The following is a 24,841-nucleotide window of genomic DNA, read 5'->3' as shown; positions in this document are numbered from 1 at the left end:
TTTTCTGTGGTGAGCTTGAACCTACATGTATTCTACTTGGCGCAAACAATCTTCCTTCCAGAAATCTGCCATTGCAACTGTGGAGGGCAAGTCTGTGTTGAGACAGTGATTTTTGAGTGTCTGTAAAGAAACCTACTGACCTATTCAAGAGCTGTGATGCTCAGACTCATAATCTGAAAATAGGTTGACTATTCTGAGACCTATGACCATGACGTATGCTTCTAATAGCCTGAGTTGCTAACATCCTAATATGTTTTCCAAAAACAGTCTTTTAAAAAAACCTGCTAAATTATTATGGCTAAAATTAGAACAATAAAGTGTGTAATGCAAAGCAACTGGTCCCTTCAATTTTCACCCAAAGCAGCCTTCAAAACTTTTGATCTACTAAACTGAATGCAGACTACCTGCCATGTATGCGCTCCCAGAAGGGACTTGAGAAAGTTGCAATTTTCAGTACCAGTCTGGGGCTGCAAACAAACGGGGCTGCTATGGTCCTGGCAGGCCACCATACATACATGGTTGATGAGTTGCATTTGACTAGAAAGATTGCAAGTCGAGGAGAAATTTTGAAGGTATAATTATTTTTCAGTTTTAAAATGAGTTCCACAGATATTTTCTGTGTACAATGTGTTTTAAAGTGATGTTGCTTCACACACCTTTGTCTCAGTCCAACAGGAGTAAACACTGGCACAGACTGTAGCTGTGCACATATTTCCCTGTACCAAAAAGACTCACGCAGAACAGAATTTGCCCAACACACTCTCAACCATCTGTTTGGTGAGAAGGCAGAATCAAAGCCTCCATTTTATTTTGCACGGACAGAGGGCCAGTGCAAAAGAACATGGGGAGCTGCCTTAAACTGTGCCAAACCATTGTTACCTCTGGATCAATACTGCCTACACTGGGTGGCAGTGACTCTCCAGGATTTCAAACCACGTTCTCCCCCAACCCTACTGAGAGATACTGGGGAATGAACCTAGCACCTTCTGTATGCATAGCTGAGGGTCTGCAACTAAGCTATGGCCCTCACTATGGCACTGAGATCCAGATGCCACGTACAAAGCTGTTTTCTTTCCTCATGGCTGGAATTCATGAATGTGAGAAGCAGCCATGCTTACCTGGCCTCCTGACATGGGTGTCACTGCAGCTTACTGGAAGAGGTGATGCACGCAGCTGGGAGATCATCACAGTGCAGATGCCTTGGCAGAACAAATCCGGTGCTCCCAGCAATGCATCCTCACTGTGCCAGACTAGCCCCTCCTAGTAAGATGGAGTGACACCCATGCTGGCAAACCAGGTAAGTGCTGCTGGGAACTCATTGCTTAAGCTCTGGTAGCTTTGCATGCAATAATTTTCTTAAAGCAGAGTGAACAAATAATGCAGAGAATCCTTATAATAGAAGGCATTGTTGTAAAAGTGTCAAAAAATCCCAGTGAATACAAGTCTCAGGCCCGACTGCTCCTACATTCTCCTGTAGTAAGAAAAAGGTGGAAAGGATGGCCTGGGTAGCAGATGTTGATGCAAGAGAACCTAAAGAATGACAGATGATGTCAGCTGGGTGCATAAATAAAGATGATGCATTTTTGTGATGTTTCGTTGGGTTGTTGCTTTTCTTAAGTGTCAAGCGCTATTCATACAGAATGCTATTCATACAGAAACTCTCATTGCCTTGAGATATACTGTATTGCTCAAAATTGGGACAGGGAGGTGTAGGGAAGAAATACACACACACACACACACACCCCTCATATGCCAAAATGGCTTCTAAGCTGTTTACAACGATGAAATCACTGTCAACTGTCAACTCATCTGGGTTCAACTAGCACCACAGAATATGGATTCCAGAAGAGGAGCTGCGTTAGAAAGTGACATTCATAATGGGAACCAATAGACAGGATTCTTTTGAGAGAAGTTGGAACAGCCAGGATTAGAACCAGCCAGCTCGGAGTAATGACCCAGCCAATAATGGAACATGTACTCATGTTCCTTCTGTACAGAGAAGAAGCTGCTTTAGGCAGGTATCAAATCCAAAATTACTGTATAACTTTCAAACTGCTAGGTGGTACGGCTAAACACTTCCTGAAGGCCATTCCTTGTGGCTTGGAACCCGTCTCTTTCTTACTCTCAGAGGTAGAAGAGCAACAGCTCATGGTAGAGCAGCCACTTTGCTGGAAGAAGGTCTCAAGTTTGATCCCTGGTACCTCTAGGTAGGGCTGGAAGAGACCCCTGCCTGAAATCCTGAAGATCTGCTGGCAGTCAATGAAGGCACATGATGCAACAACCTAGATGAAGCTAAGAAGATCTGGGTCTGGTCAGGGCAGTGTCAGGTTTATGTATAAGCTAAACATGCTATAGCTTAGGGCACCACTCTCTTGCTCCCCCCCAAAAAATATACTTCTTCTTAATTGTATTTCAGGGACGCGAGTGGCACTGTGGTCTAAACCACAGAGCCTAGGGCTTGCCGATCAGAAGGTCAGCGGTTCGAATCCCCGCGACGGGGTGAGCTCCCGTTGCTCGGTCCCTGCTCCTGCCAACCTAGCAGTTCGAAAGCACGTCAAAGTGCAAGTAGATAAATAGGTACCGCTCCGGCAGGAAGGTAAACGGCGTTTCTGTGCACTGCTCTGGTTTGCCAGAAACGGCTTAGTCATGCTGGCCACATGACCCGGAAGCTGTACACCAACTCCCTTGGCCAGTTGGTGACCAGTCATCCGCGACTGGACCTAACGGTCAGGGGTCCCTTTACCTTTAATTGTATTTCACTATTAATATACCTCTTCTTAATTGTATTTCAGTTCAACAATTACTTTGATAAATTACGTATTTTGTTATGTGCAAATGGCTTTAGATACCTATTAGGTCCATAAATTACCATATAACATATATTCAACACAAAAAAACAGCAACAATTTGTTGTTGACAAAGGACAGCTGGACATATAAAGGGCCCCATTACCTTCAGTAGCTTAGGGCCTCATCAAACCTAAATCCGGCCCTGGGTCAGGGTATGGATGAGACTGCTTACAAACTCTATAGATGCTACCTTGCATTCTACAGAAGGGGGTGAAGGTGGGATATAAATACAATACACAAAATATGGGGGGGGGGAACAGGTCACAAATGACTCATTTGCAGCTTTTGTCAGGGAACCAGCCAGCAATAAATCACATGGAGTATGTGAAGTTAATTCTTTATTAGAAGAAACAAGGCTTGCTCAGGGGAGCCAGGCCTAACGAGCACACTAACACTTGCCTACCAATACAGTTGTGGAGGCTGAAGACCCCCACCTTCCCATAGCTGTCTAAGACTCCTCCTCCTCTAGGTCCTTCCCAAACAATCTGAGACTCTCTTGATGAGTCTGTCTCTGCTCCTCCCTCTTCATACCTCTTCTGGTTCTGGGAGACCAGGGGAGAAGGGAATTTGTCACAGCAAGAGTGGGAGATACCTTGGCTTCTTCATCAGTCTGACTCATCTCTGCCTCTTGGCCTCCCTCTTCTCCTGCTCCAGCTTCTGCACTTCTCTCTGCCACAGACTGTCCCTGCTCACTAAACCCTTTTATCTGTTCAGCTTCCGACACCTCCTCTTCCCAGGGGGTTCCACAGCTGGTGCCTCCCACCATTCCTCTGGGTCTAGCCAGCCTATGACATCTGTGTCAGTTTTCTTGGAACAGCAGCTGTCACCTGCAGCAAACTATTTAAGGCAGCCCTTGCAAAACACAGCCCCCAAAGAACCCAGAGAAGGCCCCATACAGCCAAGGGAAGTTGTGCAGCATGTGGCTTCCAGGCCATGCAGAGTGTGCCAGCAAGTCCCACCTGGCAAAACCTCATAAAACTTTATGCAGAACTAGAAGGGCTAAAATACATGCTTGGAGGCTGTATGACTTAGGAGGATGTATGCTTTTTGTCCTGGCCCTGAGCCACACTTCATTTTATTTCTGCCTCCTCTCCCTCTCCTACTCTCTCGCACACACATGCACAACTGCTTGTCCCCTGTGCCACTTGTCTTCAATTGCTACAGGCAAAAGGGCAGCAAAGAACGCGAAGCCCAGGCTCCCACAGAGTGCAACCCCAGTCCACTCTTTTGCTTCCTCGACTTTCAACTTGGCGGGGGGTGGGGGAGCCTGAAAGGGACCGTGCAAGGCCGCAGGCAGAGTCACAAAGCCTGGGGAGAACCACGCGAGGAGGGCTGCCATCTGTGGTTTTGGACACCCCTTTGTTATTACATAGTAATTTCATTAAGGAACTTAGAGAGAGTGTAAAAAGGATATGTTCCAATGAAAATCTTCTTAAACAATCCCCACATTGAAAAGCTTAGTCTCTGGCAAAATAACAAAAAGGAAAAGGGGGGGGGGGAATAGCTGGGCAGAGTTGTAAAACAGACAGTGTTTAAGTGGAGAAGCAGAATTGGCAAAGCTTCCCATCTCTCATGATTACAGCATGAAAGCAGCCATGGGACTTGGAACTTCACAGCCACGTAGGAACTAGAGCCCCCCTCCTTTCTCTCTATCTGCTAGGTTAACAAGAGAGCTTTATTGTACAAGAAAACGGCATGTGCATGTATATCCCCAACTATCGGAAGATAACCGCCACTTTTCAGGGCTGGGGGCATTTTGGTCCTTGGCATGGTGCCCCACTATGTACCTGGAGCATGTGGTTATCTGTCAACAGCTCTACACTCTGGGCTGCATTATGATTTACATATGAGCAACTTTGGAGCACGAGAGAACGCAACAGACTCTGGGAATGATTTAGAGTGTAGTTAACTGTGCTCTGAAGATGAGATCACTGCAACACTTTATGGCATAGTGGCAGAATGGCTGGTGTCCAGCCTGATTTAAATTCTTCACCCAGAGAGAAAAATAAAAACTACATTGATTGGGGAACCCCCAGCCCCCCAACTGGGCCTCAAGGACCTGTCCAAAAGTTCCAGGAATTAATAAAGGTAGACTTACATGGAGACAGATCCACAAAAATCGGGTCTATGTTATGAAGCAGCTCCGTTCTGGGGGAAGGTTCGCCTTCACTAGAATAAAGTTTATTAGGAAAGGCATTAAATTTCTTTCTACAGTTTAACAGAATCCTAGCCCAGCTATTTCAATCATTCCTTTTGCGATTCTCTCAAGAAAAAAGGAAGTCTGTTAACTAATTAAGTGTGCAAAGCTGCTCAGAAATTTAAACAGGATATTGTTTGTCCTGTACCAAAACCAAGCCAGAAGAAGAAAAGAAGAATTGGGAGCACACTTTCCTTTGAAGCTCTGCCTCCTGGTTTCATGGTTACCATCACATGATTGACAAGTGGGTGGCCCTTCCCATCTAGGAAAGTGATCCGTGGTGGTGGGGAGTTCAGGCTGGATTCAGTTCCCCAACCCTGAACTAAGTTACACTCAGAGTAATCAGGAGCCCAATTAATTTTAGTTATGCATTTCAGGAATGCGTACATTGGCAAAATCCAACATTGGGAAAGTGGGCTTTTATTCAGCCATCAGGACTTCGCTTTTTCCTTTCTCCTCCCCACCCTGCAGCTCCTGTGGCCCCACCAAATCTGCTGAAGAGAGCCAATCAACCAGAGATTTGGGGTGCATAAGGAGGGTGAAGGAGGGGAAGAGGAAGTCTCATTGCACAAGTGGAAGTCTGTTCTGCTTGTACATGGCCACTATTAGATGTTACACAAGGCTTTTCTTCACACAAAGTGGAAACTCAAAGGATTCACATTAATGGGTTAGTCATACAGAGAGCAGACCCGCTGAAATTAATGGGCATGACTAACATAAACTGGTCTACTCTGAGTGGAAAAAGGGACGCGGGTGGCGCTGTGGTCTAAACCACAGAGCCTAGGGCTTGCCAATCAGAGGGTCAGTGGTTCGAATTCCTGCAACAGGGTGAGCTCCCATTGCTCGTCCCTGCTCCTGCCCACCTAGCAGTTCGAAAGTACATCAAAGTGCAAGTAGATAAACAGGTACCACTCTGGTGGGAAGGTAAACGACATTTCCGTGCGCTGCTCTGGTTTGCCAGAAGCGGCTTAGTCATGCTGGCCACATGACCCGGAAGCTTTATCCTGGTTCACTCGGCCAGTAAAGCGAGATGAGCACCGCAATCCCAGAGTCGTCTGCAACTGGACCTAACGGTCAGGGGTCCCTTTACCTTTTTATTCTGAGTGGAACTTAGTTCAGAGAAGGGGAACTGAGCCAGACTGAACTTTCCACCACCAACTTCCCACTTGGATAGATGTGCAGGGCCACCTACCAGTCAATAGTCCAATGTAAACATGAGGCCAGAAGGCAGAACATCAAAGGAAAGTCCACTCCCAATTCTTCCTTTGTATATGTGGTTTGATTTCAAGTCATGCCTACAAACAAAAACTGTTCCTTTGCAGGAGTGGCTTGAGCTATGGCTTTGCAGATCCTTTGCAGCTGTGTCTTGAAATCAAGCCAGGGCTGCAAAGAACAACATTCTTTTTAGCTACCCAATAGTTATAAAACACAGTAAGTCAATGCAAGATATTTAGAAAACATTTACCACACAATAAAACAAGAAGACATAAAACTAGCAATAAAAATAATGTAAAACAAAATGGTTTTCACTTGCTTTCTGGTGATACCCAATGTTAATCATATACAGAGTAGACTCATTTAAAATCATAGGAACTGGCCAAGCTGACAGGGAGGATACATGAGAGAGACAACATGGATTTCAAAAAGTAGTGGGAACCATTTATATACCATATAAAAAGACTGTATAAAGATTTGGACCCATTGGCACGTTTTGACTAAACTTTCCCAACTATATAAACTTTCCCCCTGTAAGCCCATTCTCCATCTTGGGCCTGGGGACAGGCCCCATACTCCACCTCAGCATATAAGGCTCCAAGGAGGCCTCGGGACATTGCTGCTGCCGCTCTGCCATGAGTTTGTGGGGAGGGCTCTTCCCCCTGCAAGCCCACTTCACCAGGCCAGGGGGCGGGGCCCACACTCACCACCACCACAACTTTAAGGACACTGGTGCTGCTGCAGCAAATGTTTAAAATGTTTTTATATATTTTAAAGTGTTTTAAAAGTGTTTTTACTTTTTACTTTGTTGTACCACCATAAACGGTGGTTTTTATCCATGTATTTTTATTTTGTTTTGTTTTATTTTGGGTTGGGGTGGGATGGTTGTTGAGTGGGGTGGGGATTGGTTTTGTTTTGGTGTAATTGTTTTTTGTTTGCTTGTTTGCTTTTATATTTTGTAAATGGAGGCGAGTATGAGGCTTGGGATTCCTACTGTGGAGGGGCGAGGGAGGTATGGCAGTGGGGGCAGATGTCATAGGCGAAGGGGATCGAGATACAGATATGCTCGTACCCCTTCCAATCTGCGCCCCATCCCGAGAGACGAGGGTAGAGTGAGCAAGGATTACTCACCTCCGTCACTGGTGTTGTGCAATGCCAGGTCTATAGGCAACAAAACTGCCGCCCTGCGAGATTTCTTCATCTCGCAGGGGGCCGACCTGGCTTGTGTGACGGAGACCTGGGTGTGCGAAGGGGATACTGTTACCTTACGAGAGATGGCACCCCCGGGTTTCTCCGTCCTCCACCAGTCGCGGACTGTGGGCCGGGGGGGAGGGGTGGCATTATTAATCCGGGAAGATTGTTCTTTCAGGGCTCTACCATCGCCATCGATCCCCGGCATTGAATGTGTTGGCCTAGTGTGGGGCTCCGAGGTGAGCTTGGCTGTCTGGCTGGTGTACCGGCCACCTAGCGCACCAGCAGCCACCCTGTCAGGCCTGCTGGAGGCGGTGGCCGGCTGGGCCTTGGAGTTCCCTAACCTATTGGTATTGGGGGACTTCAACATCCATGCTGATGCCACTCCCTCCTCACAGACTCTGGACCTGGTGTCTTCCATGGCAACACTAGGGCTCTCCCAGTTTGTTTCGGGCCCCACACATCAAGCAGGCCACACGCTGGATTTGATCTTTGGCGTCGGTATAGATGCGATCATGTTTCCTTCGATGAAAGTGCCATGGTCTGATCACTACGCTCTGAAAGCCAGGATTGACGTTCCACCCCCACCCTGCTTAGGTGGCGAGCCGATTTGGGCTCGCCTGCAGAGGCTGATGGACCCTGATAGATTCCGTCAAGCCTTGCGGGACCTTTCTCCCCCTGGCGACTCATTGACTGAGCTTGTTGAGGGCTGGAATATCCAGCTCCTGGCAGCCATCAATGAGATTGCACCTAAACGCCCTCTGCGACCCCGCAGAAACCGGGCTCCCTGGTTTACCGAGGAGCTCCGGAAAATGAAGCGGGATCTCAGACGGCTAGAGCGAGTATGGCGGGGTGCCCGTGATGGAGCTTCAAGAACATTGCATCCGCTAGCTCTCGCCCGGCGCAATTATTTAGTATAATTCGGTCTTTAACGTCCCTCGAAGGACAGCCAAATTTAAATAACAATTTGACACACAGCTGTGAGGCATTTGCGAGCTTTTTTGCGGAGAAGGTCCTGTTGCTCTGCCATGACCTCCCTGCCAATTTGGATACAATAAAGGAACTGGAGGCCCCTTGACTGTCCTCGGGTCCAGTATTGGACCACTTTGACCGGATACCCCCAGCCGATGTGGACAGACTCCTCTGAGCTGGAAAGCCCACCACTTGTCCTCTCGACCCATGCCCGTCCTGGCTGATTAGAGCGTGTCCAGACGAGGTGCGGGTCCACGCGTCGGTCACCTCCAGACTGGATTATTGTAACTCGCTCTACGTGGGGCTGCCCTTGAGACTGACCCAGAAACTCCAGCGGGTGCAGAATGCCGCAGCGAGACTCCTTACAGGGTCTTCGCTGCGAGATCACATCCATCCGGTGCTATACCAGCTGCACTGGCTCCCGGTGGAGTACAGGATCAGGTTTAAGGTGCTGGTTTTAACCTTCAAAGCCCTATACGGCCTAGGACCCTCGTACCTACGGGACCACCTCTCCTGGTATGCCCCCACAGAGGAACTTACGGTCTTCAAATAAAAACATCTTGAAGGTCCCAGGCCACAGAGAGGTTAGTCTGGCCTCAACTAGAGCCAGGGCTTTTTCGGCTGCGGCTCCAACCTGGTGGAACGCTCTGTCACAAGAGACAAGGGCCCTGCAGGACTTGACATCTTTCCGCAGGGCCTGCAAGACAGAGCTGTTCCACCAGGCCTTTGGTCAGGGCGCAGCCTGACTCCCTCCTTTGGCAATCTTTACAAAACTTTAGTTTATGGTTGCCATCAATTTTGATTTTAATTAATTTTTATAATGTTTTTATAATGTTGCACTATTTTAGTGTTGTTAGCCGCCCTGAGCCTGGCTTCGGCTGGGTAGGGCGGGATATAAATAAAATTTATTATTATTATTATTATTATTATTATTATTATTATATAAGACCAGCAGGGTATAGAATTTGTTTAATAAATCAATACGGAAATATTGGAGAAGCCAAAGAGGGGGGAGAGGAGAAATATGGATATATAAATTGTTCAATTAAGATTTGTGGAAAATTTGTTGTTACAATTTGAAAAATTACTATAAAATACAATAAAATCATGGGACTTAAGCTCATTTATTTCAATTGGTCTGTTCTAAGTATGACTTCTTTGGCTCTCAGCCAAAATGACTAAAGGTAGGAGCTCAGGAGGCCTTTTTTGGGGAAGCGTTTCAAAGGGTTGTGTCCAATGCTAATCCTACTCAGAGTAGACCCACTGAAGTTAATGGGTATGACTAACTTCGGTTCATTAATGTAAATGGATCTACTCTGATTAGAAAGTACTTGGATACAACATAATGTTGCAGCACCCTAAAGAAAAATACAGTTGCCTAAGTCAACAAATTTGTCCTCATGGGAAATGGATCAGGGCCTCTCTTTTATGGGAAAAGGGTGTCATGTGGGGGGGGGGATGCTGTACAAAGTACCCAGCTCCCTAGATATATAGGGCTTTGTGCAACATAATTAGTACCTTGAAATATGCCTGGAAACTGACAGGTAGTCATTGCAACCAGTAGGGAGCAGGTTTTTAATGCCCCCCAGCAATCTGGATTCACCAAGAGGGGAGTGAAAACATTTTGTACTAGCTGCAGCTAGGGGGAAAAAACTTTCTAAAGGAAATTGAGTGCTATGCTTTCAACTTTATCAAGAATGCCTTATCCAACCAAAACCTTGGTTGGTCTGCAGCACTTGGGAAAGTTCACAGAATCAGATTGCTGGAGAATACCCAATGGTTCCTGCAGTACAACCCTTTGTTCCAACACAGGAAGATATTCAATATCCACAACATCTCTGGAGATGCCTGTCCAACCAGATAGAATAATAAAAACATCACCCCAGGCAGGCAAAAATAGTTTAAATAGCTCTAATAGAAAGCTGTTGTAAGGAACTGATGCATGACAGAGTCAAGGAAGGAGGAGACTGTGGTCAATTTCATGTACTCTTGTCAGTTGCAAAACTGTAATTGCTGCAGATGTTTTTTCTTCCATGGGGGGGTCTACCAATAATTCTGTGCACCCTTGTACTTTTAAAACTCAAGACAGCTTAATCCAATCTATTAAAAACCCAGCCATTATAGTTTCAATAAAATACCCCTGCTGAAACTATGTAAAGACTGCAAACCGCTTTCTGCATTGCTGATAGCTTAATGAAGCAATTATCACCTCTCTCCATCTTGTTTACTCTGTGATATTGAAAACCAGTTACTTTTCAACCATGCAAGAATGTATCTGTTTACACTGTTAAAACACCCAGCACTCTGGGGAATTCTGGTTAGATTGCAAAGGGGGGGGGGGGGAGGAAATTCTACAGGGAAAATTTAGAAGGTGAAAACTTGCCTATGAGTAATTTGACTTAATCAGACTATTGGCAGGAAAGTTTCTGATGGATTACACAGTGGACATGCATTAGGCTTGAATTAATTTTTCTGTTAGAAACAGCTGGGTTATCATTCATTTAATCAAATCCGCTTATAGCAGCAAACACTCAAGTGATAAATTATTTCTCAGGACCTTCTCATGAGTTACATGGATTTTTGAACAAGGCATCATACAAAATGTTTGCTGCTTGAGTCTGCTAGCTTGATTAAGTTTAGTTGCCCCACTTCTGCTAGTTAATAAATCCATTAAAAGAAAATCTGATCACATTTTTAAGGACGTTTATCTTAAAAAAACGAAAACATGGCAAACAAGGATTTTGCCGCCAGCAACCATGGGGAGGGGGATAATGTCCTACTAAAACAGAGGTTACCTGATTGTTCTCCAGACATCAAAACCATCTAGACGCTTTGTGCCATTCGTAGACCCTCCAGCGAGCTTCACCAGGGTTGGCAGCCAATCAGAAATGTGGATAAGGTCATGACTTTCCACTCCCTTCCGTTTCAGTAAAGGACTTGCAACAAATCCCACTCCTCTCACTCCGCCTTCCCACAGTGTCCATTTTCTTCCTCTTAATGGCCAGTTGTTTCCACCTGCCAACGTCTGGCCCCCATTATCTGAAACATATTAAGCGGTAAGTATGAAGAAACCCTGTTGTTGGTTTTTAAAAAAGTTTTATATACCTCCTTCATTGAAGTTTTTAAAGAGGAGGTTGGATGGCCACCTGTCATGGCTGATGTAGTTGAGATTCTTGCACTGCAGCTGGTTGGAATGGGTGATCCCCTTCCAACTCTACAATTCTATAAATCTATGATTCAGATGGTATCAGTAGCAAATGGTGGTGTGCGGTGGCAGTGTTTATTCGACCTCCTGACAGGTCACTGCTGTTTACTGGGAGGAAGAATGGAAAGACCACGGTAATGTGGACCAGGTCAGCACTGTGCAAACACATTTGCAGAACCAATATGGTGCTCCAGGTGTGTGTTTGCGCAGTGCCAACCTCATTGCTGCACTGCCCCCCCTCTTTCTCCCAGTAAACACCAGTGATCTGCTGCTGGGAGGTCAGGCAAGCACCATTGCCCCTGTAATTAAAAAAAAGGTCTTATATATATAATAAATGTTCAAGCACAAACATAGATATGTGGAACACATGTCTGGACCAGCACAGGAAGACCATGCTGAAACCATTTTGACTCCCAAGTTGACCAAACGTTTCTCTGCAAGGAGGGAGGAGGTGAGAAAACCTTCCTTGTTACAGGAATTGGGTAATCACCATTTCAAAGGAATGGGCAGACTACCAGGAAAGGCAATTAGATATGGCTTTATTAGATAACCTGGCAGACAGGAAAAACAACAACATTCAAATTTCTGTTGTAGACCACCTTTCTGTGATGTACCGTACTTTTCGCACCATAACACTCAGGTTTTTTCCCCCTAAAAGGTAAAGGGAAATGTGTGTGCGCGTTATGGAGCGAATGCAGGCAGGAGGAGCCACTCTTGCTGGCTGTTCGGCAGCCTCTCTTCCTCCGCTTGGCTCACTGAGAAGCCGGCAACAGCTGAGCAACAGCTGAGTGTCGGGAGACAGCCTCACTTCCTCCTGTCTGCCTGCTCTATGGCTTTTTGGCGAGGTGGGAGAAGGGAGGCAGCTCGGAAGCCGGCAAGAGCTGCGCGCAGCGTGTGAAAGCCAAGGTGGGGAAAGGGAGACAGCCTCTTTTTCTCAGTGTCTGCCTGCTCTATGGCTCTCCCTTACACAAATGTAAGCGGCTCTTACTCTGCTTTCTTTACAATGAGCCGGAAGGAGGGACAAAGAGGGCACCCCCTTCCGTCCCTCCCCCAGCCAAAGCGGCTTACAAGGCTCGTGTCCCTGAGTCTCCTCCTCCTCTTTTTGCTCTGGTTCGAGGCAAGGCAGCTGCACAAATGTGAGTTCCCCCTCTCTCTTCCTTCCCTCCCTCCCTCCCTCTTCCAACTTCAAAAAATATTGGGGGGACAGCCAGGTAAGCCCCACTCACATACCACCATGGGGGGTGGGGGATGACTCCCTCAAATATTTAATGGGGGGTGGTGAAGGCACCTAGGCCCATAGGAGTTGGCTGCTTTGCCTAGGACAAATGTGAGCTCTCCATCTCTCTTCCCTCCCTCCCTCTTCCAACTTCAATAAAATATTGGGGGGGGGGGGCAGGTACAGGTAAGCCCCATCTCAGACTGCAATGATCTCAAGACAAAGTGCATGCACACTGGTACCTTATATGAATGGCAATGCCCATCAGCATGGGGGATGATGACTCCCTCAAATATTTAATGGGGGGGTGAAGGCACCTAGGCCTATAGGAGTTGGCTGCTTTGCCTAGGACAAGTGTGAGCTCCCCCCCCTTCCTTCATCACTGTATTGGAGATACCATACATTACTGACAGTTCCTTCATTCACGTGGTTACAAAGCACGGATCCACATGGATCGTCAGGATTTTTGCACTGGGTCACCCCAAATTCAACATCAGATCACATAGCATGTCCATGGCTACAGCTTGCACCAAAAAAATCACGCACCCACTGTTGCCTGGGGCCGCAGTGGTGCAAAAACGTGGTTGCAAAGCATGGATCCACATGGATCCTCAGGATCTTTGCATTGGGCTACCCCAAACTCACCGTCAGATCACATGTCTGTGGCCACAGCATGAACCGCAAAAATCATACATCCACTGTTTCGTTTAGAATATTTTTTTTCTTGTTTTCCTCCTCTAAAACCTATGTGCGTGTTATGGTTGGGAGCGTGTTATAGAGCGAAAAATACGGTAGATATGATGTTTGTGGGGGGTGGTCTTGGGTTACACCCCTTCTGTGATGTATGTATGATGTATGGAGGGGTGGTCTTGAGCTCCAGGGCAGGGAATTTAAAATGTCTATATAAGGGAGGCACACCTTTGTTCTGGGTCTTCCTGCGTGTGAGGGGAGCACCCTGTTGCAACAGTTCAATAAAGATCAGGCTTACGAGCTGCTTTGCTTCTCAATATTCTCTGTTTGGCCTCTGTTATTTTCTCCTACCAATAGGGAACCCACATGGGTACCCCATAAGGGAATACCCTTATGGATACCCATAAGGGAAAAGGGACAGATTTTGTTTACAACACCCCACACCATCATCTCCTACAGGGTTGTTGGTTTTTTTAATTAGACAACATTTCATAGCTAACATATCTAACTAACATTTATAAGCAGGGTGTAGAGGACTGTATCTTAATAAGGAGTGCCCATAATTTAGTGGCAAAGAACAAGAACTGGCAACTCAGGTTAAAGTGTCAAGTAACAGGTACTGGGGGAAATTCCTGACTAACTTTGGAGACCCACTGCCAATCAGAGTAGACAATATTGGGTTAGATGGACCAATGACCTGCCCCAGCATATGCATCACAACTATCCTCATCATCATTATACTTATTTATTTATTACACTTATATACCTCCTTTGCCTCTAAGGTTCCCCCTCCCCATTAATCTTCACAACAACCTTGTGAGGTAGGTCAGGCTGAGAAACAGTGACTGTCCCAGGGGCACCCAGCGAGTTTCATGGTTGAGTGGGGATTCAGACTCTGGTCTCCAAGGTCATAGTCTAACACTCTCACTGTTACATCACACTGGTTCTTATCTTATGCATAATTTGAAGGATTTCACTCTGAAATATGTATTTATTAAAAGAAAATTTTCACTTCCAAGATCCCAGCACTCCCATTTTTAAAAGATAACCTATTAAGGGATCATATTCACTTGTGAGATACCTCCCACTGGGACAGACTTCTACCTGCTTCTGGCTCTGAACTGCTCTGCTTTCAAGTTTTATAAACATCAGTAAATACAGTTTCTCTTTGTTACTGGAGAAAAATCATACAGTAATGAAGTGTTCTGTTGCAATTTAATGCTCATTAAACAGGGAGAGTAAAGACCAATATTATTTTGTTCTGAAGTGGGTGGGTTGTGAGTAGGGCTGCAATGTTTGATCAACTGATTGATTAACCAATTCTAAAACCTTTTAATTGACTGAAAAGGTGTTCGTAATTAGCTGGGCAGCGGGCAGCGGACATAGATATACATTTTTAAAACCTATTATTTATGTGACTACTTATGAATGTGCAGGCTTCAAGCATCATTTAAAACAAGTATTCCCATGCATTCTAACACAAGAGAAATGCCTCTTCTATGGTAACACCCAGTGTGGCTTATATACACACATTGTCTAGACAAAAAGGTTGGATCCAGAGCTGCCTTTCTGCAAATCATCAACAGCCTAAGGTCACGGGCCCAGCAACCTTCAGGATCCTATGCACCATCATTGTCACAAAGGAGAAAGAAATCCTCTAAGAACATCCTCTTTACAGTAATACCTCAGGTTAAGTACTTAATTCGTTCCGGAGGTCCGTTCTTAACCTGAAACTGTTCTTAACCTGAAGCACCACTTTAGCTAATGGGGCCTCCTGCTGCCGCTGAGCCGCCGGAACACAATTTCTGAATCCTGAAGCAAAGTTCTTAACCTGAAGCACTATTTCTGGGTTAGCGGAGTCTGTAACCTGAAGCGTATATGTAACCCGAGGTACCACTATACTTTACTGCCTTGTGTATGAAATCCAGAAAATAAACACAGAAAGAGGCCTCTGAGATTCTTCTACCATTTTCAGGATTTGATCTACAAGAGGTGGTACTCTCTGAATCAAAAATATAGAAATGGAAGACCTAGTCCTAGATCTCCATCACCTTGCCAAGTTTGGCAAGTAATGAATGTTTTTTTGATTTTTGATAATACTATTTTGGAGGTTCACTTCTTCAACATGTAATCTTGCAACCTAAACATTGGCTTCCAGGACCTGACAACTATACTGATCAGTGCTTCGGCTACAGATTTGTACTATAACCATGCAACAAATACAACATGGCTTATTTCTGACCAATTTTCTAGACATACTTGGCAATATGTGAGTCTACCAGACATCCTGGATTGTCCTGAAACTTTAAACTCGTGAAGAGATTGGAGTCCTGGGCCAAAGGTTTAACAATTTCAAAGACATTTCAGGCAAAATTATTGATAATGTTTCACTCCTGTCAGGGAACTGCCATCGGAAGGAAGGGAGGTGGAAGGGCTCACACAGGTTGGGAGAGACTCAGCAGCTGAAGAGGGAACCAGTAGGGGGAGAAGAGCTGAGCTGAGGGAAAGTGAGCAGGAGGGATGGCTCCGAGACACTTCCAGCGAAAACAGTGGGGAGGTTTCAGGACCTCCTGTAGGGACACCCACTCCTCGCCGGAAACTGTCACGCAGAGAGTCCAGAAGACGTGTTTCCGTTAAGGAGCTTTTATGTTGGAAGCGATTCCGAAAGCAACCACTGTCGGAATCTGCAAGCGACTGACAGAGCCATGTTTAAGGGGCTCCGTTACAGACAGAGGTTTGCAAACTTGACCAAACTCTGAGGGACTTGGATTTTACGCATAAGTAGCTCATCGTCCCATCACAGCATTCCGACAGTCTCTGTGAGCAGTTTGTGCAGGAGAAGGCATCATGAGCAACCTAGCCGGAACCGGAGAAGCAGGAGCTGGAGCGGGTCCAAGCCTGGAGGAAAGGTACCGGGCGTTGGAGGTCCAGCTAGCGCTGCAGACGGCGAGGCTCGAGGAGAGGAGGGCTCAAGATGCAGAGAAGGGGAAAACCACCCCGCTCGCCAGAAAGTTGCCAGGATTGGTGCAGAAGTTTGGGGGGGAGGCCAAGGACTATCATGCCTTTAGGACAGAGATGCAATATGCCCTTAATCTGCAGTTTGATGACTTTCCCGACGAGGAATCGCGGGTGGCTTTTGTGATTGGGCATCTCGAAAAGGGGGCGAAAGACTGGGTGAGGCCCCTGATGGCAACAAACAATGACATCCTGAAGGATACGAGGAAGTTTTTTCGTGCAATGGATTTGATGTTTTCCAGCGATATTGAGCAGGGAGTGGTACGCAGACAGTTAATGGCGTGCAAACAGGGGAGCCGATCTGTGCGTGAGTACTGGACTGAGTTTACCATGTTGATCCATAAATTGGGGTGGGATCTATCGGCGGAACCCATTCAAATGCTCTTTGAAGAAGGGCTTGCTTCGGCGGTAAAGGATGAACTTTCCCGGGCGCCCAGGGCGGAGTCTATGGACCAGCTGACCAAATCAGCACTGACCATAGGAGCGCGCCAAGAGGCGAGAGCCTTGTAGAGGCGGGAAGGGAAGGGGGAACGTTGGAGGGAGCTTCGCATTCCAGAGATTCCAGAGCCACCGTTCCCGCCGGGAGAGCCGATGGAAATTGGAACAGCGCGCGCGCGCAGTTTCAAAGCCCAGTGAAGAGCGGAAGAAGGAGGGAAAGGGCGCCAAGAAATGTTATCTCTGCCAACAGCCAGGTCATTTTGCCAGAGTCTGCCCCCAAAGAAAGGAATGGCAAGGAATGGCGGGAGCTGTTGGGGAGAGGGAGGAAAAGGTACCGGAGCAAGTAAAAGCCAACGCCTGGCTGCCACCGTCGGGGCACAGCAGCCAGGCCAAAGAGCAGTGAAAGTGCCCACGCCGGAACCTCCTAAACCCGCCCTAGTGATAGAGGTGTTACTAGAGCTGCCTAACGGACACCCACTAAAGATAAAGGCGCTATTGGACTCAGGCAGCTCCTGCAATTTCATGAGTAAGGAGTTTGCTGCTGAGCACCAGATACAGACTATCCCTTTAAGTAACCCTTTGCAGGTGACCACGATCGATGGAAGGGAGCTGCTGGGAGGAGAAGTCAGCCAGCAGACCGTCCCAATGATAATGAGGGTAGCAAGACACACTGAGCTAATAGCGTTTAATGTGGCTACCTTGGGAGGAGCTCCCATTATTTTGGGGATGAGCTGGCTAGCGTTACATGATCTGCTAGTGGGCTGGCATCAGAGAGTGGTCTCCTTTGGGTCAGCACATTGTCTAGAACACTGCAAAGAGCGGGAGGCTCAAGGAGGGGCCAGAGCCACTCTAGCAGGGACGGAAGTAACGGAGAAGGGGAAGGTTCCTCAACAATACGCCGACCTGAGCAACGTCTTCAGCGAGAGGGAGGCAGACAAACTACCCCCACATAGGCCCTTTGACTGTCAAATCAATTTACTCCCTGGGGCACAGCTCCCTGTAGGCAAGCTGTACGCCATGTCAGACAGAGAGATGCAGGAGCTAAGGGAGTTCATTGACAAGAACCTGAAGAGAGGGTTCATCAGAGAGTCCAGGGCGGTGGGGGGCAGCCCAGTGTTTTTTGTGGACAAAAAAAACACGGACAAACCCAGGCTTGTAGTGGACTTCAGGGCCTTAAATGCAGTGTCAGAACCAGTGACTTTCCCGATGCCCAGAATTGATGACATTTTGACAAGGGTCAGGAAGGGAAAGATTTTTACTAAACTGGACCTGAGGGGGGCGTACAACCTGATACGAATAAGGAAGGGGGATGAATGGAAAACCACCATGTTCACCCCTTTGGGGGCATTTGAATATTTAGTTATGCCCTTCGGCTTACAAGCAGGCTCCGCGTGCTTTCAATCGTTTATGAACCACGTCCTGGGGCCTTTGCTTTACAAGAATTGTGTGGCCTTCTTAGATGACGTGTTAGTATATTCAGAGACTGAGGAGCAGCATGTAAAAGACGTCAGGGAAGTGTTGGGCAGACTGCAAGCCAATCAGCTGTGGGTGAAGCTAGAGAAGTGTCAGTTTCATGCCAAGGAGGTGGAATTCCTGGGGTACCGCTTGTCGGACAAGGGATTGGCCATGGATCCTGGCAAGGTCCAAGCGGTACTGGAATGGAAAACACTGAAAACAAGGAAGGATGTGCAAAGATTCCTTGGATTTGGAAACTTCTATCGGAAGTTCATCAGAAATTTTGCCCACTTGACGGCTCCCATTACGGACTGTCTCAGCAGTAAGAGGAAATTCGTTTGGACGGCGGAGGCGGAGCGAGCTTTTGAGGAACTGAAAAGGGCGTTCGCTTCGGAAGAACAGCTCCTGCATGTGGATTTACAAAAACCGATGCGAGTGGAGACGGACGCATCAGACCGGGCTGTGGGGGCGGTGCTTCTGCAGCCTGGGAAGGAGGAGTCAGAGTGGAGACCGTGTGCCTTTTTTTCGCGAAAGCTGAACAAATCTGAGAGGAACTACACGGTGTATGACCGAGAACTACTTGCCATTCATGAAGCGTTCAGGAGATGGAGGCATTTATTAATTGGGGCACAACATAAGGTGCAAGTGTGCACGGACCACAAGAACTTAGAGTATTGGAGAACGGCACGAGTGCTCAACCAACGGCAAGTGCGATGGGCCCAGGAGTTCTCCAAATTTCACTTTGAAATTTGTTATGTGCCAGGTCCAGAAAATGTTAGGGCGGACGCTCTCTCACGCAAACCTGAATATTTGGAAGGGGAGGGGGGACCCGAAGAGAGACATGTCATCCCAGAGGACCGCTGGGTGTGTGGGGCGGCATTGGTGGGGCAAAGAGAACTGGTAGAGGAAACAGAGAATGATGAATATGCCCAGAATAAGCTCAGAGGTCTTAGGGGTGAGGGAGAGGAACCAGGGGGTTTTGAGGAAAGAAATGGAGCGTTGTATTACAAAGGGGCACTGTATATCCCCGAAGGAGACTTAAGGGGGAGGGTACTCAAGCAGTTGCACGACAGCCCCACGGCGGGGCATTTTGGACAACACAAAACCATGTGGTTGGTCACCAGGGAATTTTGGTGGCCTAAGGTGAGGGAAGATGTACGGGAGTATGTAAGAGGGTGTGAGCAATGCCAGCGAGCCAAAGGGGAGAGGCGGGCGCCGGCGGGGCTATTAGAACCCTTACCAACCCCAGAACGACCTTGGGAGGCAGTGTCGATAGATTTTATGACTGATCTGCCGAAGTCCAAGGGGAAAACAGCCATCATGGTGGTGGTAGACCTACTAACAAAGATGTGCCACTTTGTAGCCTGCTCGCATGCAGTCACGGCGGAAGAGACAGCGAAGTTATTTGTAGAACACATTTTTAGGTTGCACGGGATGCCATTGAGGGTGGTCTCAGACAGGGGAAAACAATTTACTTCCAGGTTCTGGAGGAAGCTCATGAGCTTACTGCAGGTGGAGGTCAACTTTTCGACTGCCCGGCACCCTGAAACCAACGGGCAGGCGGAAAGAGCAAACGGTGTCCTCCAGCAATACCTGAGGTGTTATGTCAATGACAGAGAGAATGACTGGGTAGAGAAGTTGGCGCTGGCGGAATTTGCCTACAACAATGCAGAGAATGTGTCCACAGGGATGAGCCCCTTCTTGGCTAATTATGGGTGTCATCCCAGGGCATTCCCAGGGGGAGGAGGGGAGAGATGGAGCGTCCCGGCAGCCGAGCATTTTGTAGAAGAAATGGAAGCAATCCATCGTCAGCTCCAACTCAACTTAGAAAGGGCGAAGGAAGAATACAAGAGGCAGGCAGACAAGAACCGAAGGGAAGGTGAAACCATAAGGGTGGGAGATCGGGTGTGGCTGTCAACCCAAGGGTTGCCGTTCAAAGGAGGTTGTAAGAAATTAAGACCCAGGAGGTTGGGTCCCTTTGAGGTCATTCAACAAGTCAACCCAGTGGCTTTCAGGCTCCGGTTACCCAACCACATGAAACTGCACCCAGTATTTCACAGGTCGTTACTGTCACCTTATGAGGGGGGACGAGAAGGGATGTCCACTCGGGGACCGATCATAGAAGAAAGGGAATGCAGCAGCCATGTGGCAGAAATCCTCGACGCCAGGTGGAAGGGGGATCAGGTGGAGTATTTGGTAGCGTGGGAAGGAGAACCGGAGTCAGAAAACACTTGGGTAATGGCAGAAGATATCAATGACGAGGTATTGATAGAAACGTTCCATCAAAGGTTCCCAAGGAAACCTCAGCCTGTGGAGAGGTTCCGGAGGGAATACTTTGGGACCACCGATGAGGAGGAGGAGTTGGAAGGATTCACGGATTCAGAAGGGGAAGGGGAGATGGACTCTGAGGAGGAGGAGTACTTCGAGACCAGGAACCGCAACAGGTGGAGAGAAGTGTTCGAGACATCGGAAGGTGAAGGAAGTTCCTTCCGGGGTTTTGCCTCCTCACCGCCCATAGAGGAGGGGGCGGGAGGGGGTGAAGGGGGCCCTGGAGGGGAGGTGGATGTCAGGGAACTGCCATCGGAAGGAAGGGAGGTGGAAGGGCTCACACAGGTTGGGAGAGACTCAGCAGCTGAAGAGGGAACCAGTAGGGGGAGAAGAGCTGAGCTGAGGGAAAGTGAGCAGGAGGGATGGCTCCGAGACACTTCCAGCGAAAACAGTGGGGAGGTTTCAGGACCTCCTGTAGGGACACCCACTCCTCGCCGGAAACTGTCACGCAGAGAGTCCAGAAGACGTGTTTCCGTTAAGGAGCTTTTATGTTGGAAGCGATTCCGAAAGCAACCACTGTCGGAATCTGCAAGCGACTGACAGAGCCATGTTTAAGGGGCTCCGTTACAGACAGAGGTTTGCAAACTTGACCAAACTCTGAGGGACTTGGATTTTACGCACAAGCAGCTCATCGTCCCATCACAACTCCTATCAGCTTTATTGTAATGCAAGGGTAAGAAACCATTTTCAGGACAACAGCCTCAAGAATATTCTTGTTTTCTCATCACTTGATGATTTTGAGCTGAGTAAGCAAGCCACCTCCATTGAAAAGGATTGTGCCTGATATCAAGTGTTATGAAAAATCTGGTGGTGGTGATTTGATGACTGACACACATGTATGAGCCATTACGTGACATGTCCAGCCACCGAGTTAAAAACAAGTATGGGTAAACCAATCAGCAGTACTTTGATAGACTAGTCTACAAAAGTAAGTGTCTTGCAGGTTCTGATCCAGTGTCTGCAACATTTGCAGTGGGTCTCCATGGAGGCTGAAGCTTCTCATTCACCTCTATGAAGATGAAATACATTGGGTTGTATCCAGACTGAGTCAGCTGCACTTGGATCCCATTTAAATCAATGTGGGGGGGACATGCCTCCATTTTAATTTATTTCAGTCAGAATGAAATGCAACTAACATGGCTGTGGCTTAGTGGCAGAGCACAGTGCTCTGCATGCAGAAAGGTCTGAGGTCTATTTCATGACATCTCCAGACAAGGAAAAACTCCTGTGTGAAACCTTAGCGAGTTGTTGCCAGTCAGTACAGCCAGTACGGAGGTAGGTGGACCAATGAACTGACTTAGTACAGCGCAGATTCCTAGGCTATTGGAAATGCCAAAGAGCACATGGAACATTTCCCTCTACTGGGGGGGGGGTGTCTGTGTGCCCAAGAATGTTGAACATGGCCCCAAAGTTGATTGTGCTTAATGGCATCTCAGGGCTTGAAGGAAGTGCAAGTGTATCTCAAGCAGTAAGTACATTAACAGGACAGATAAACACGAACAATTTCATTACGCTTTGTAAACCAGATTGACATAATTCCTTTTGATGTGGCTCCTTAGATCTATGGGAGATTAACCAATTTGTGCTTCAGGCACGCGTGCCAGTCCCAAACATTTTCACCTCACACAAGCAAATAAAGGGGGGGGGGACTCCTATATGTCAAGTGTGTCCTATATATGTGATTACTAAATGCATAACTGCAATTAAAGACAGAGTGGACACTTCTGCAATGGAGCTCCATTCTTCAGAGCTGCAATCAACAGCTGGATTGGAAATCCAAGTCAGCTGATTTTCCTGATGATTAGAAGAAAAATACCGGGCATGTAGAAGGCTGCATGATGGAATTACCTCCGAAGTCTGGATAACTAAAATAATACAGTGATCAACTTTATCCCACTCCAGTTCCCTTTTCTTATTTCTTTTGTTTCCTCCAAATCTAGGGAAATAGTCCATATGGCAAACTTTTGAGCACATAATTAAATTATCTGCACTGCTTGTAGGAAGCTTCTTCCATACTTCTCTCCAATCTTCACCTAAGAGCAACAGATTTCTTTTCATTTCCTCTACAACAAGGCACTGAAAGTGGGAACTCAGGCAGTTCATGTAAAAATTTGGCTGAAAAAATCATTATTCATGAACTTTGGACAGATGTTTCTCATGTCCCTAGAACTGCTTCAGAATTGCTTTATTAGTACAAGGCTTTTGAGAATCAGGACCTTGATTCAATTTTAGCCTTGCTAAAGATCTTATATGAATCAATAAAGCAGAAAAGCAGCCCCATTTCTGCTCAGTTCCATCTGAAGACTTGCCAGATATCCTGGTATAGTGTGAGCCCATGAAGCTACAGACAAGACAATGATAACTAGTATAAACTGGCTTATCAGCATGAACATCTTTTAAGAACTGCAAGGCAGCAAAATAATGAATGCTTGACCTGGAATAAACCAACATTACTAAATCAGCAAGAATTTGAAGAGCTCATGAAACAATCTTTGTGCTCTCTTCCTATGATCCAGTGCCATGTGCGTACATGGATATCACAACAAGCTAAGAATATTAGGAGGTACATATTTAAAATTGGGGGTCTTAAAAACCACAAACTAGAATTGTAAAATTGGTTTTTAAACTGGGTTGCAGACTGTTTCTCTCTCTTAAAACACACACACACACACACACACACACACACACACACACAGAACCCACCATACATGAAGTCAAAAGGAAGTTCTTTTCCAAAATAATTGCTGGTGGTCAAGATGCCATTAGCTGGGTAATCACCTTGATATTTTACACTAGATTCAAGATGACAGGCCATAATAAAATGCCAATGAGAGCAGGTAAGAAAGCTTCAAAGGTGTCTTAAGAGAACGTGAAGCATGCCTGCTCACATTAGGAAAAGGAGCCATGCTTAGCTAGGTCACTGTTGTGTGTACTGACATAATCCCCATGAATTCCTCATTGTGTGCCCCTGAAGTAATTTGATCCTATTCCCTGTTATTTGAAATACAAATAGCTTACAGTTCTAAGCTTCTCTTCACCATGGTGGATGAACAAAAAACAAAAGCAAGTGTTAATTAACCTATAAAGTAAATCCAAATACCGCAGTCAAGAAAAGCTTAATCTGGGTAGCTGCATCATGTAAATGAAGCAAGATTGCTTAACCACTAATTAAATGTATTCTGTCGGTCTCTATTCTAGATGTAAGGATTGCCTTTGCTGGATCTTTGCAAGATCCATTTAGGTCTAGCATTAGCTTTTCCATAAGTAGTCAAAGATACAGATCAGCAAAGGTATACACTTGGCATGACTGTGACCACTGGCTTTTGTTTTTTTTACCCTGGAATCTGGTAACACTGGAAATGTACCGCCATTGAGCACAGCTGTTCCACTAAACTCACAACCATTGGAAGGTCCTTCAAAGATTTGCCTAGCACAGGGATGGGGAAATCTGCAACCTTTCATTTGTTGTTGGGACGATGGGTCCCATCAACTCAGACAGCAAGGCCAATGGGAAGATGATGGGAGTTGTAGTCCACTAACACCTGAAGTATCACAGGTGATCTAGCCCTTTTATATGAAGCACAAACTGAATCATTTTGTGTGCAGACAGGCTTTTGATTCAGCAGATGCCTTTGCTAACAGAAGAAGGGAGTAAGATCTCTGTGTCCCCTGGAAATCTGCTGCAGAGAGTTAACGGCCCCTTTCATGGGTGGTGGCACAGAGATCTGAAGAAGGAATCTCCAGGAACTGCCTCACCTCCTCTACTGTTAGTGGAGCCCTCTACTAGATCAAAGATTCCTCAGCTAACAGAAGGATTCCTTTCCTTTGTAGAACAGGTGGATACTGCAACCCCATCTAACCAAGCAACCATCACCCTGTTTTCAAGTAGTGAAACCCGAAAGTTAACTGTGCATTCATGTAGGGCAGGGGTCAGCAAATTTTTCACCAGGGGGCCGGTCCACTGTCCCTCAGACCTTGTGGGCGGCCGGACTATATTTTTTTTTTGGGGGGGGGGGGGATGAACGAATTTCTATGCTCCACAAATAACCCAGAGATGAATTTTAAATAAA

The 24,841-nt window shown here is 46.7% G+C and overlaps 1 protein-coding gene across 1 annotated transcript in view; it reads right to left on the bottom strand.

Annotated features, from left to right (window-relative positions):
* ARSB (arylsulfatase B) overlaps positions 1-24,841 on the bottom strand; it is a 76,837-nt gene that overhangs the window by 21,861 nt on the left and 30,135 nt on the right. The window contains exons 5-6 of the mRNA XM_080972821.1: positions 11,220-11,463; positions 4,948-5,018 (exon numbers count right to left, since the gene is read on the bottom strand). Of these exons, the coding sequence (XP_080828947.1) occupies positions 4,948-5,018; positions 11,220-11,463 (315 nt within the window). The remainder of the gene's footprint in view (positions 1-4,947; positions 5,019-11,219; positions 11,464-24,841) is intronic.

Source organism: Podarcis pityusensis (assembly GCF_964106645.2).
Source record: "Podarcis pityusensis genome assembly, chromosome: 11".
Lineage (NCBI taxonomy): Eukaryota > Metazoa > Chordata > Lepidosauria > Squamata > Lacertidae > Podarcis > Podarcis pityusensis.
This window is presented reverse-complemented; position numbering and strand designations above follow the sequence as displayed.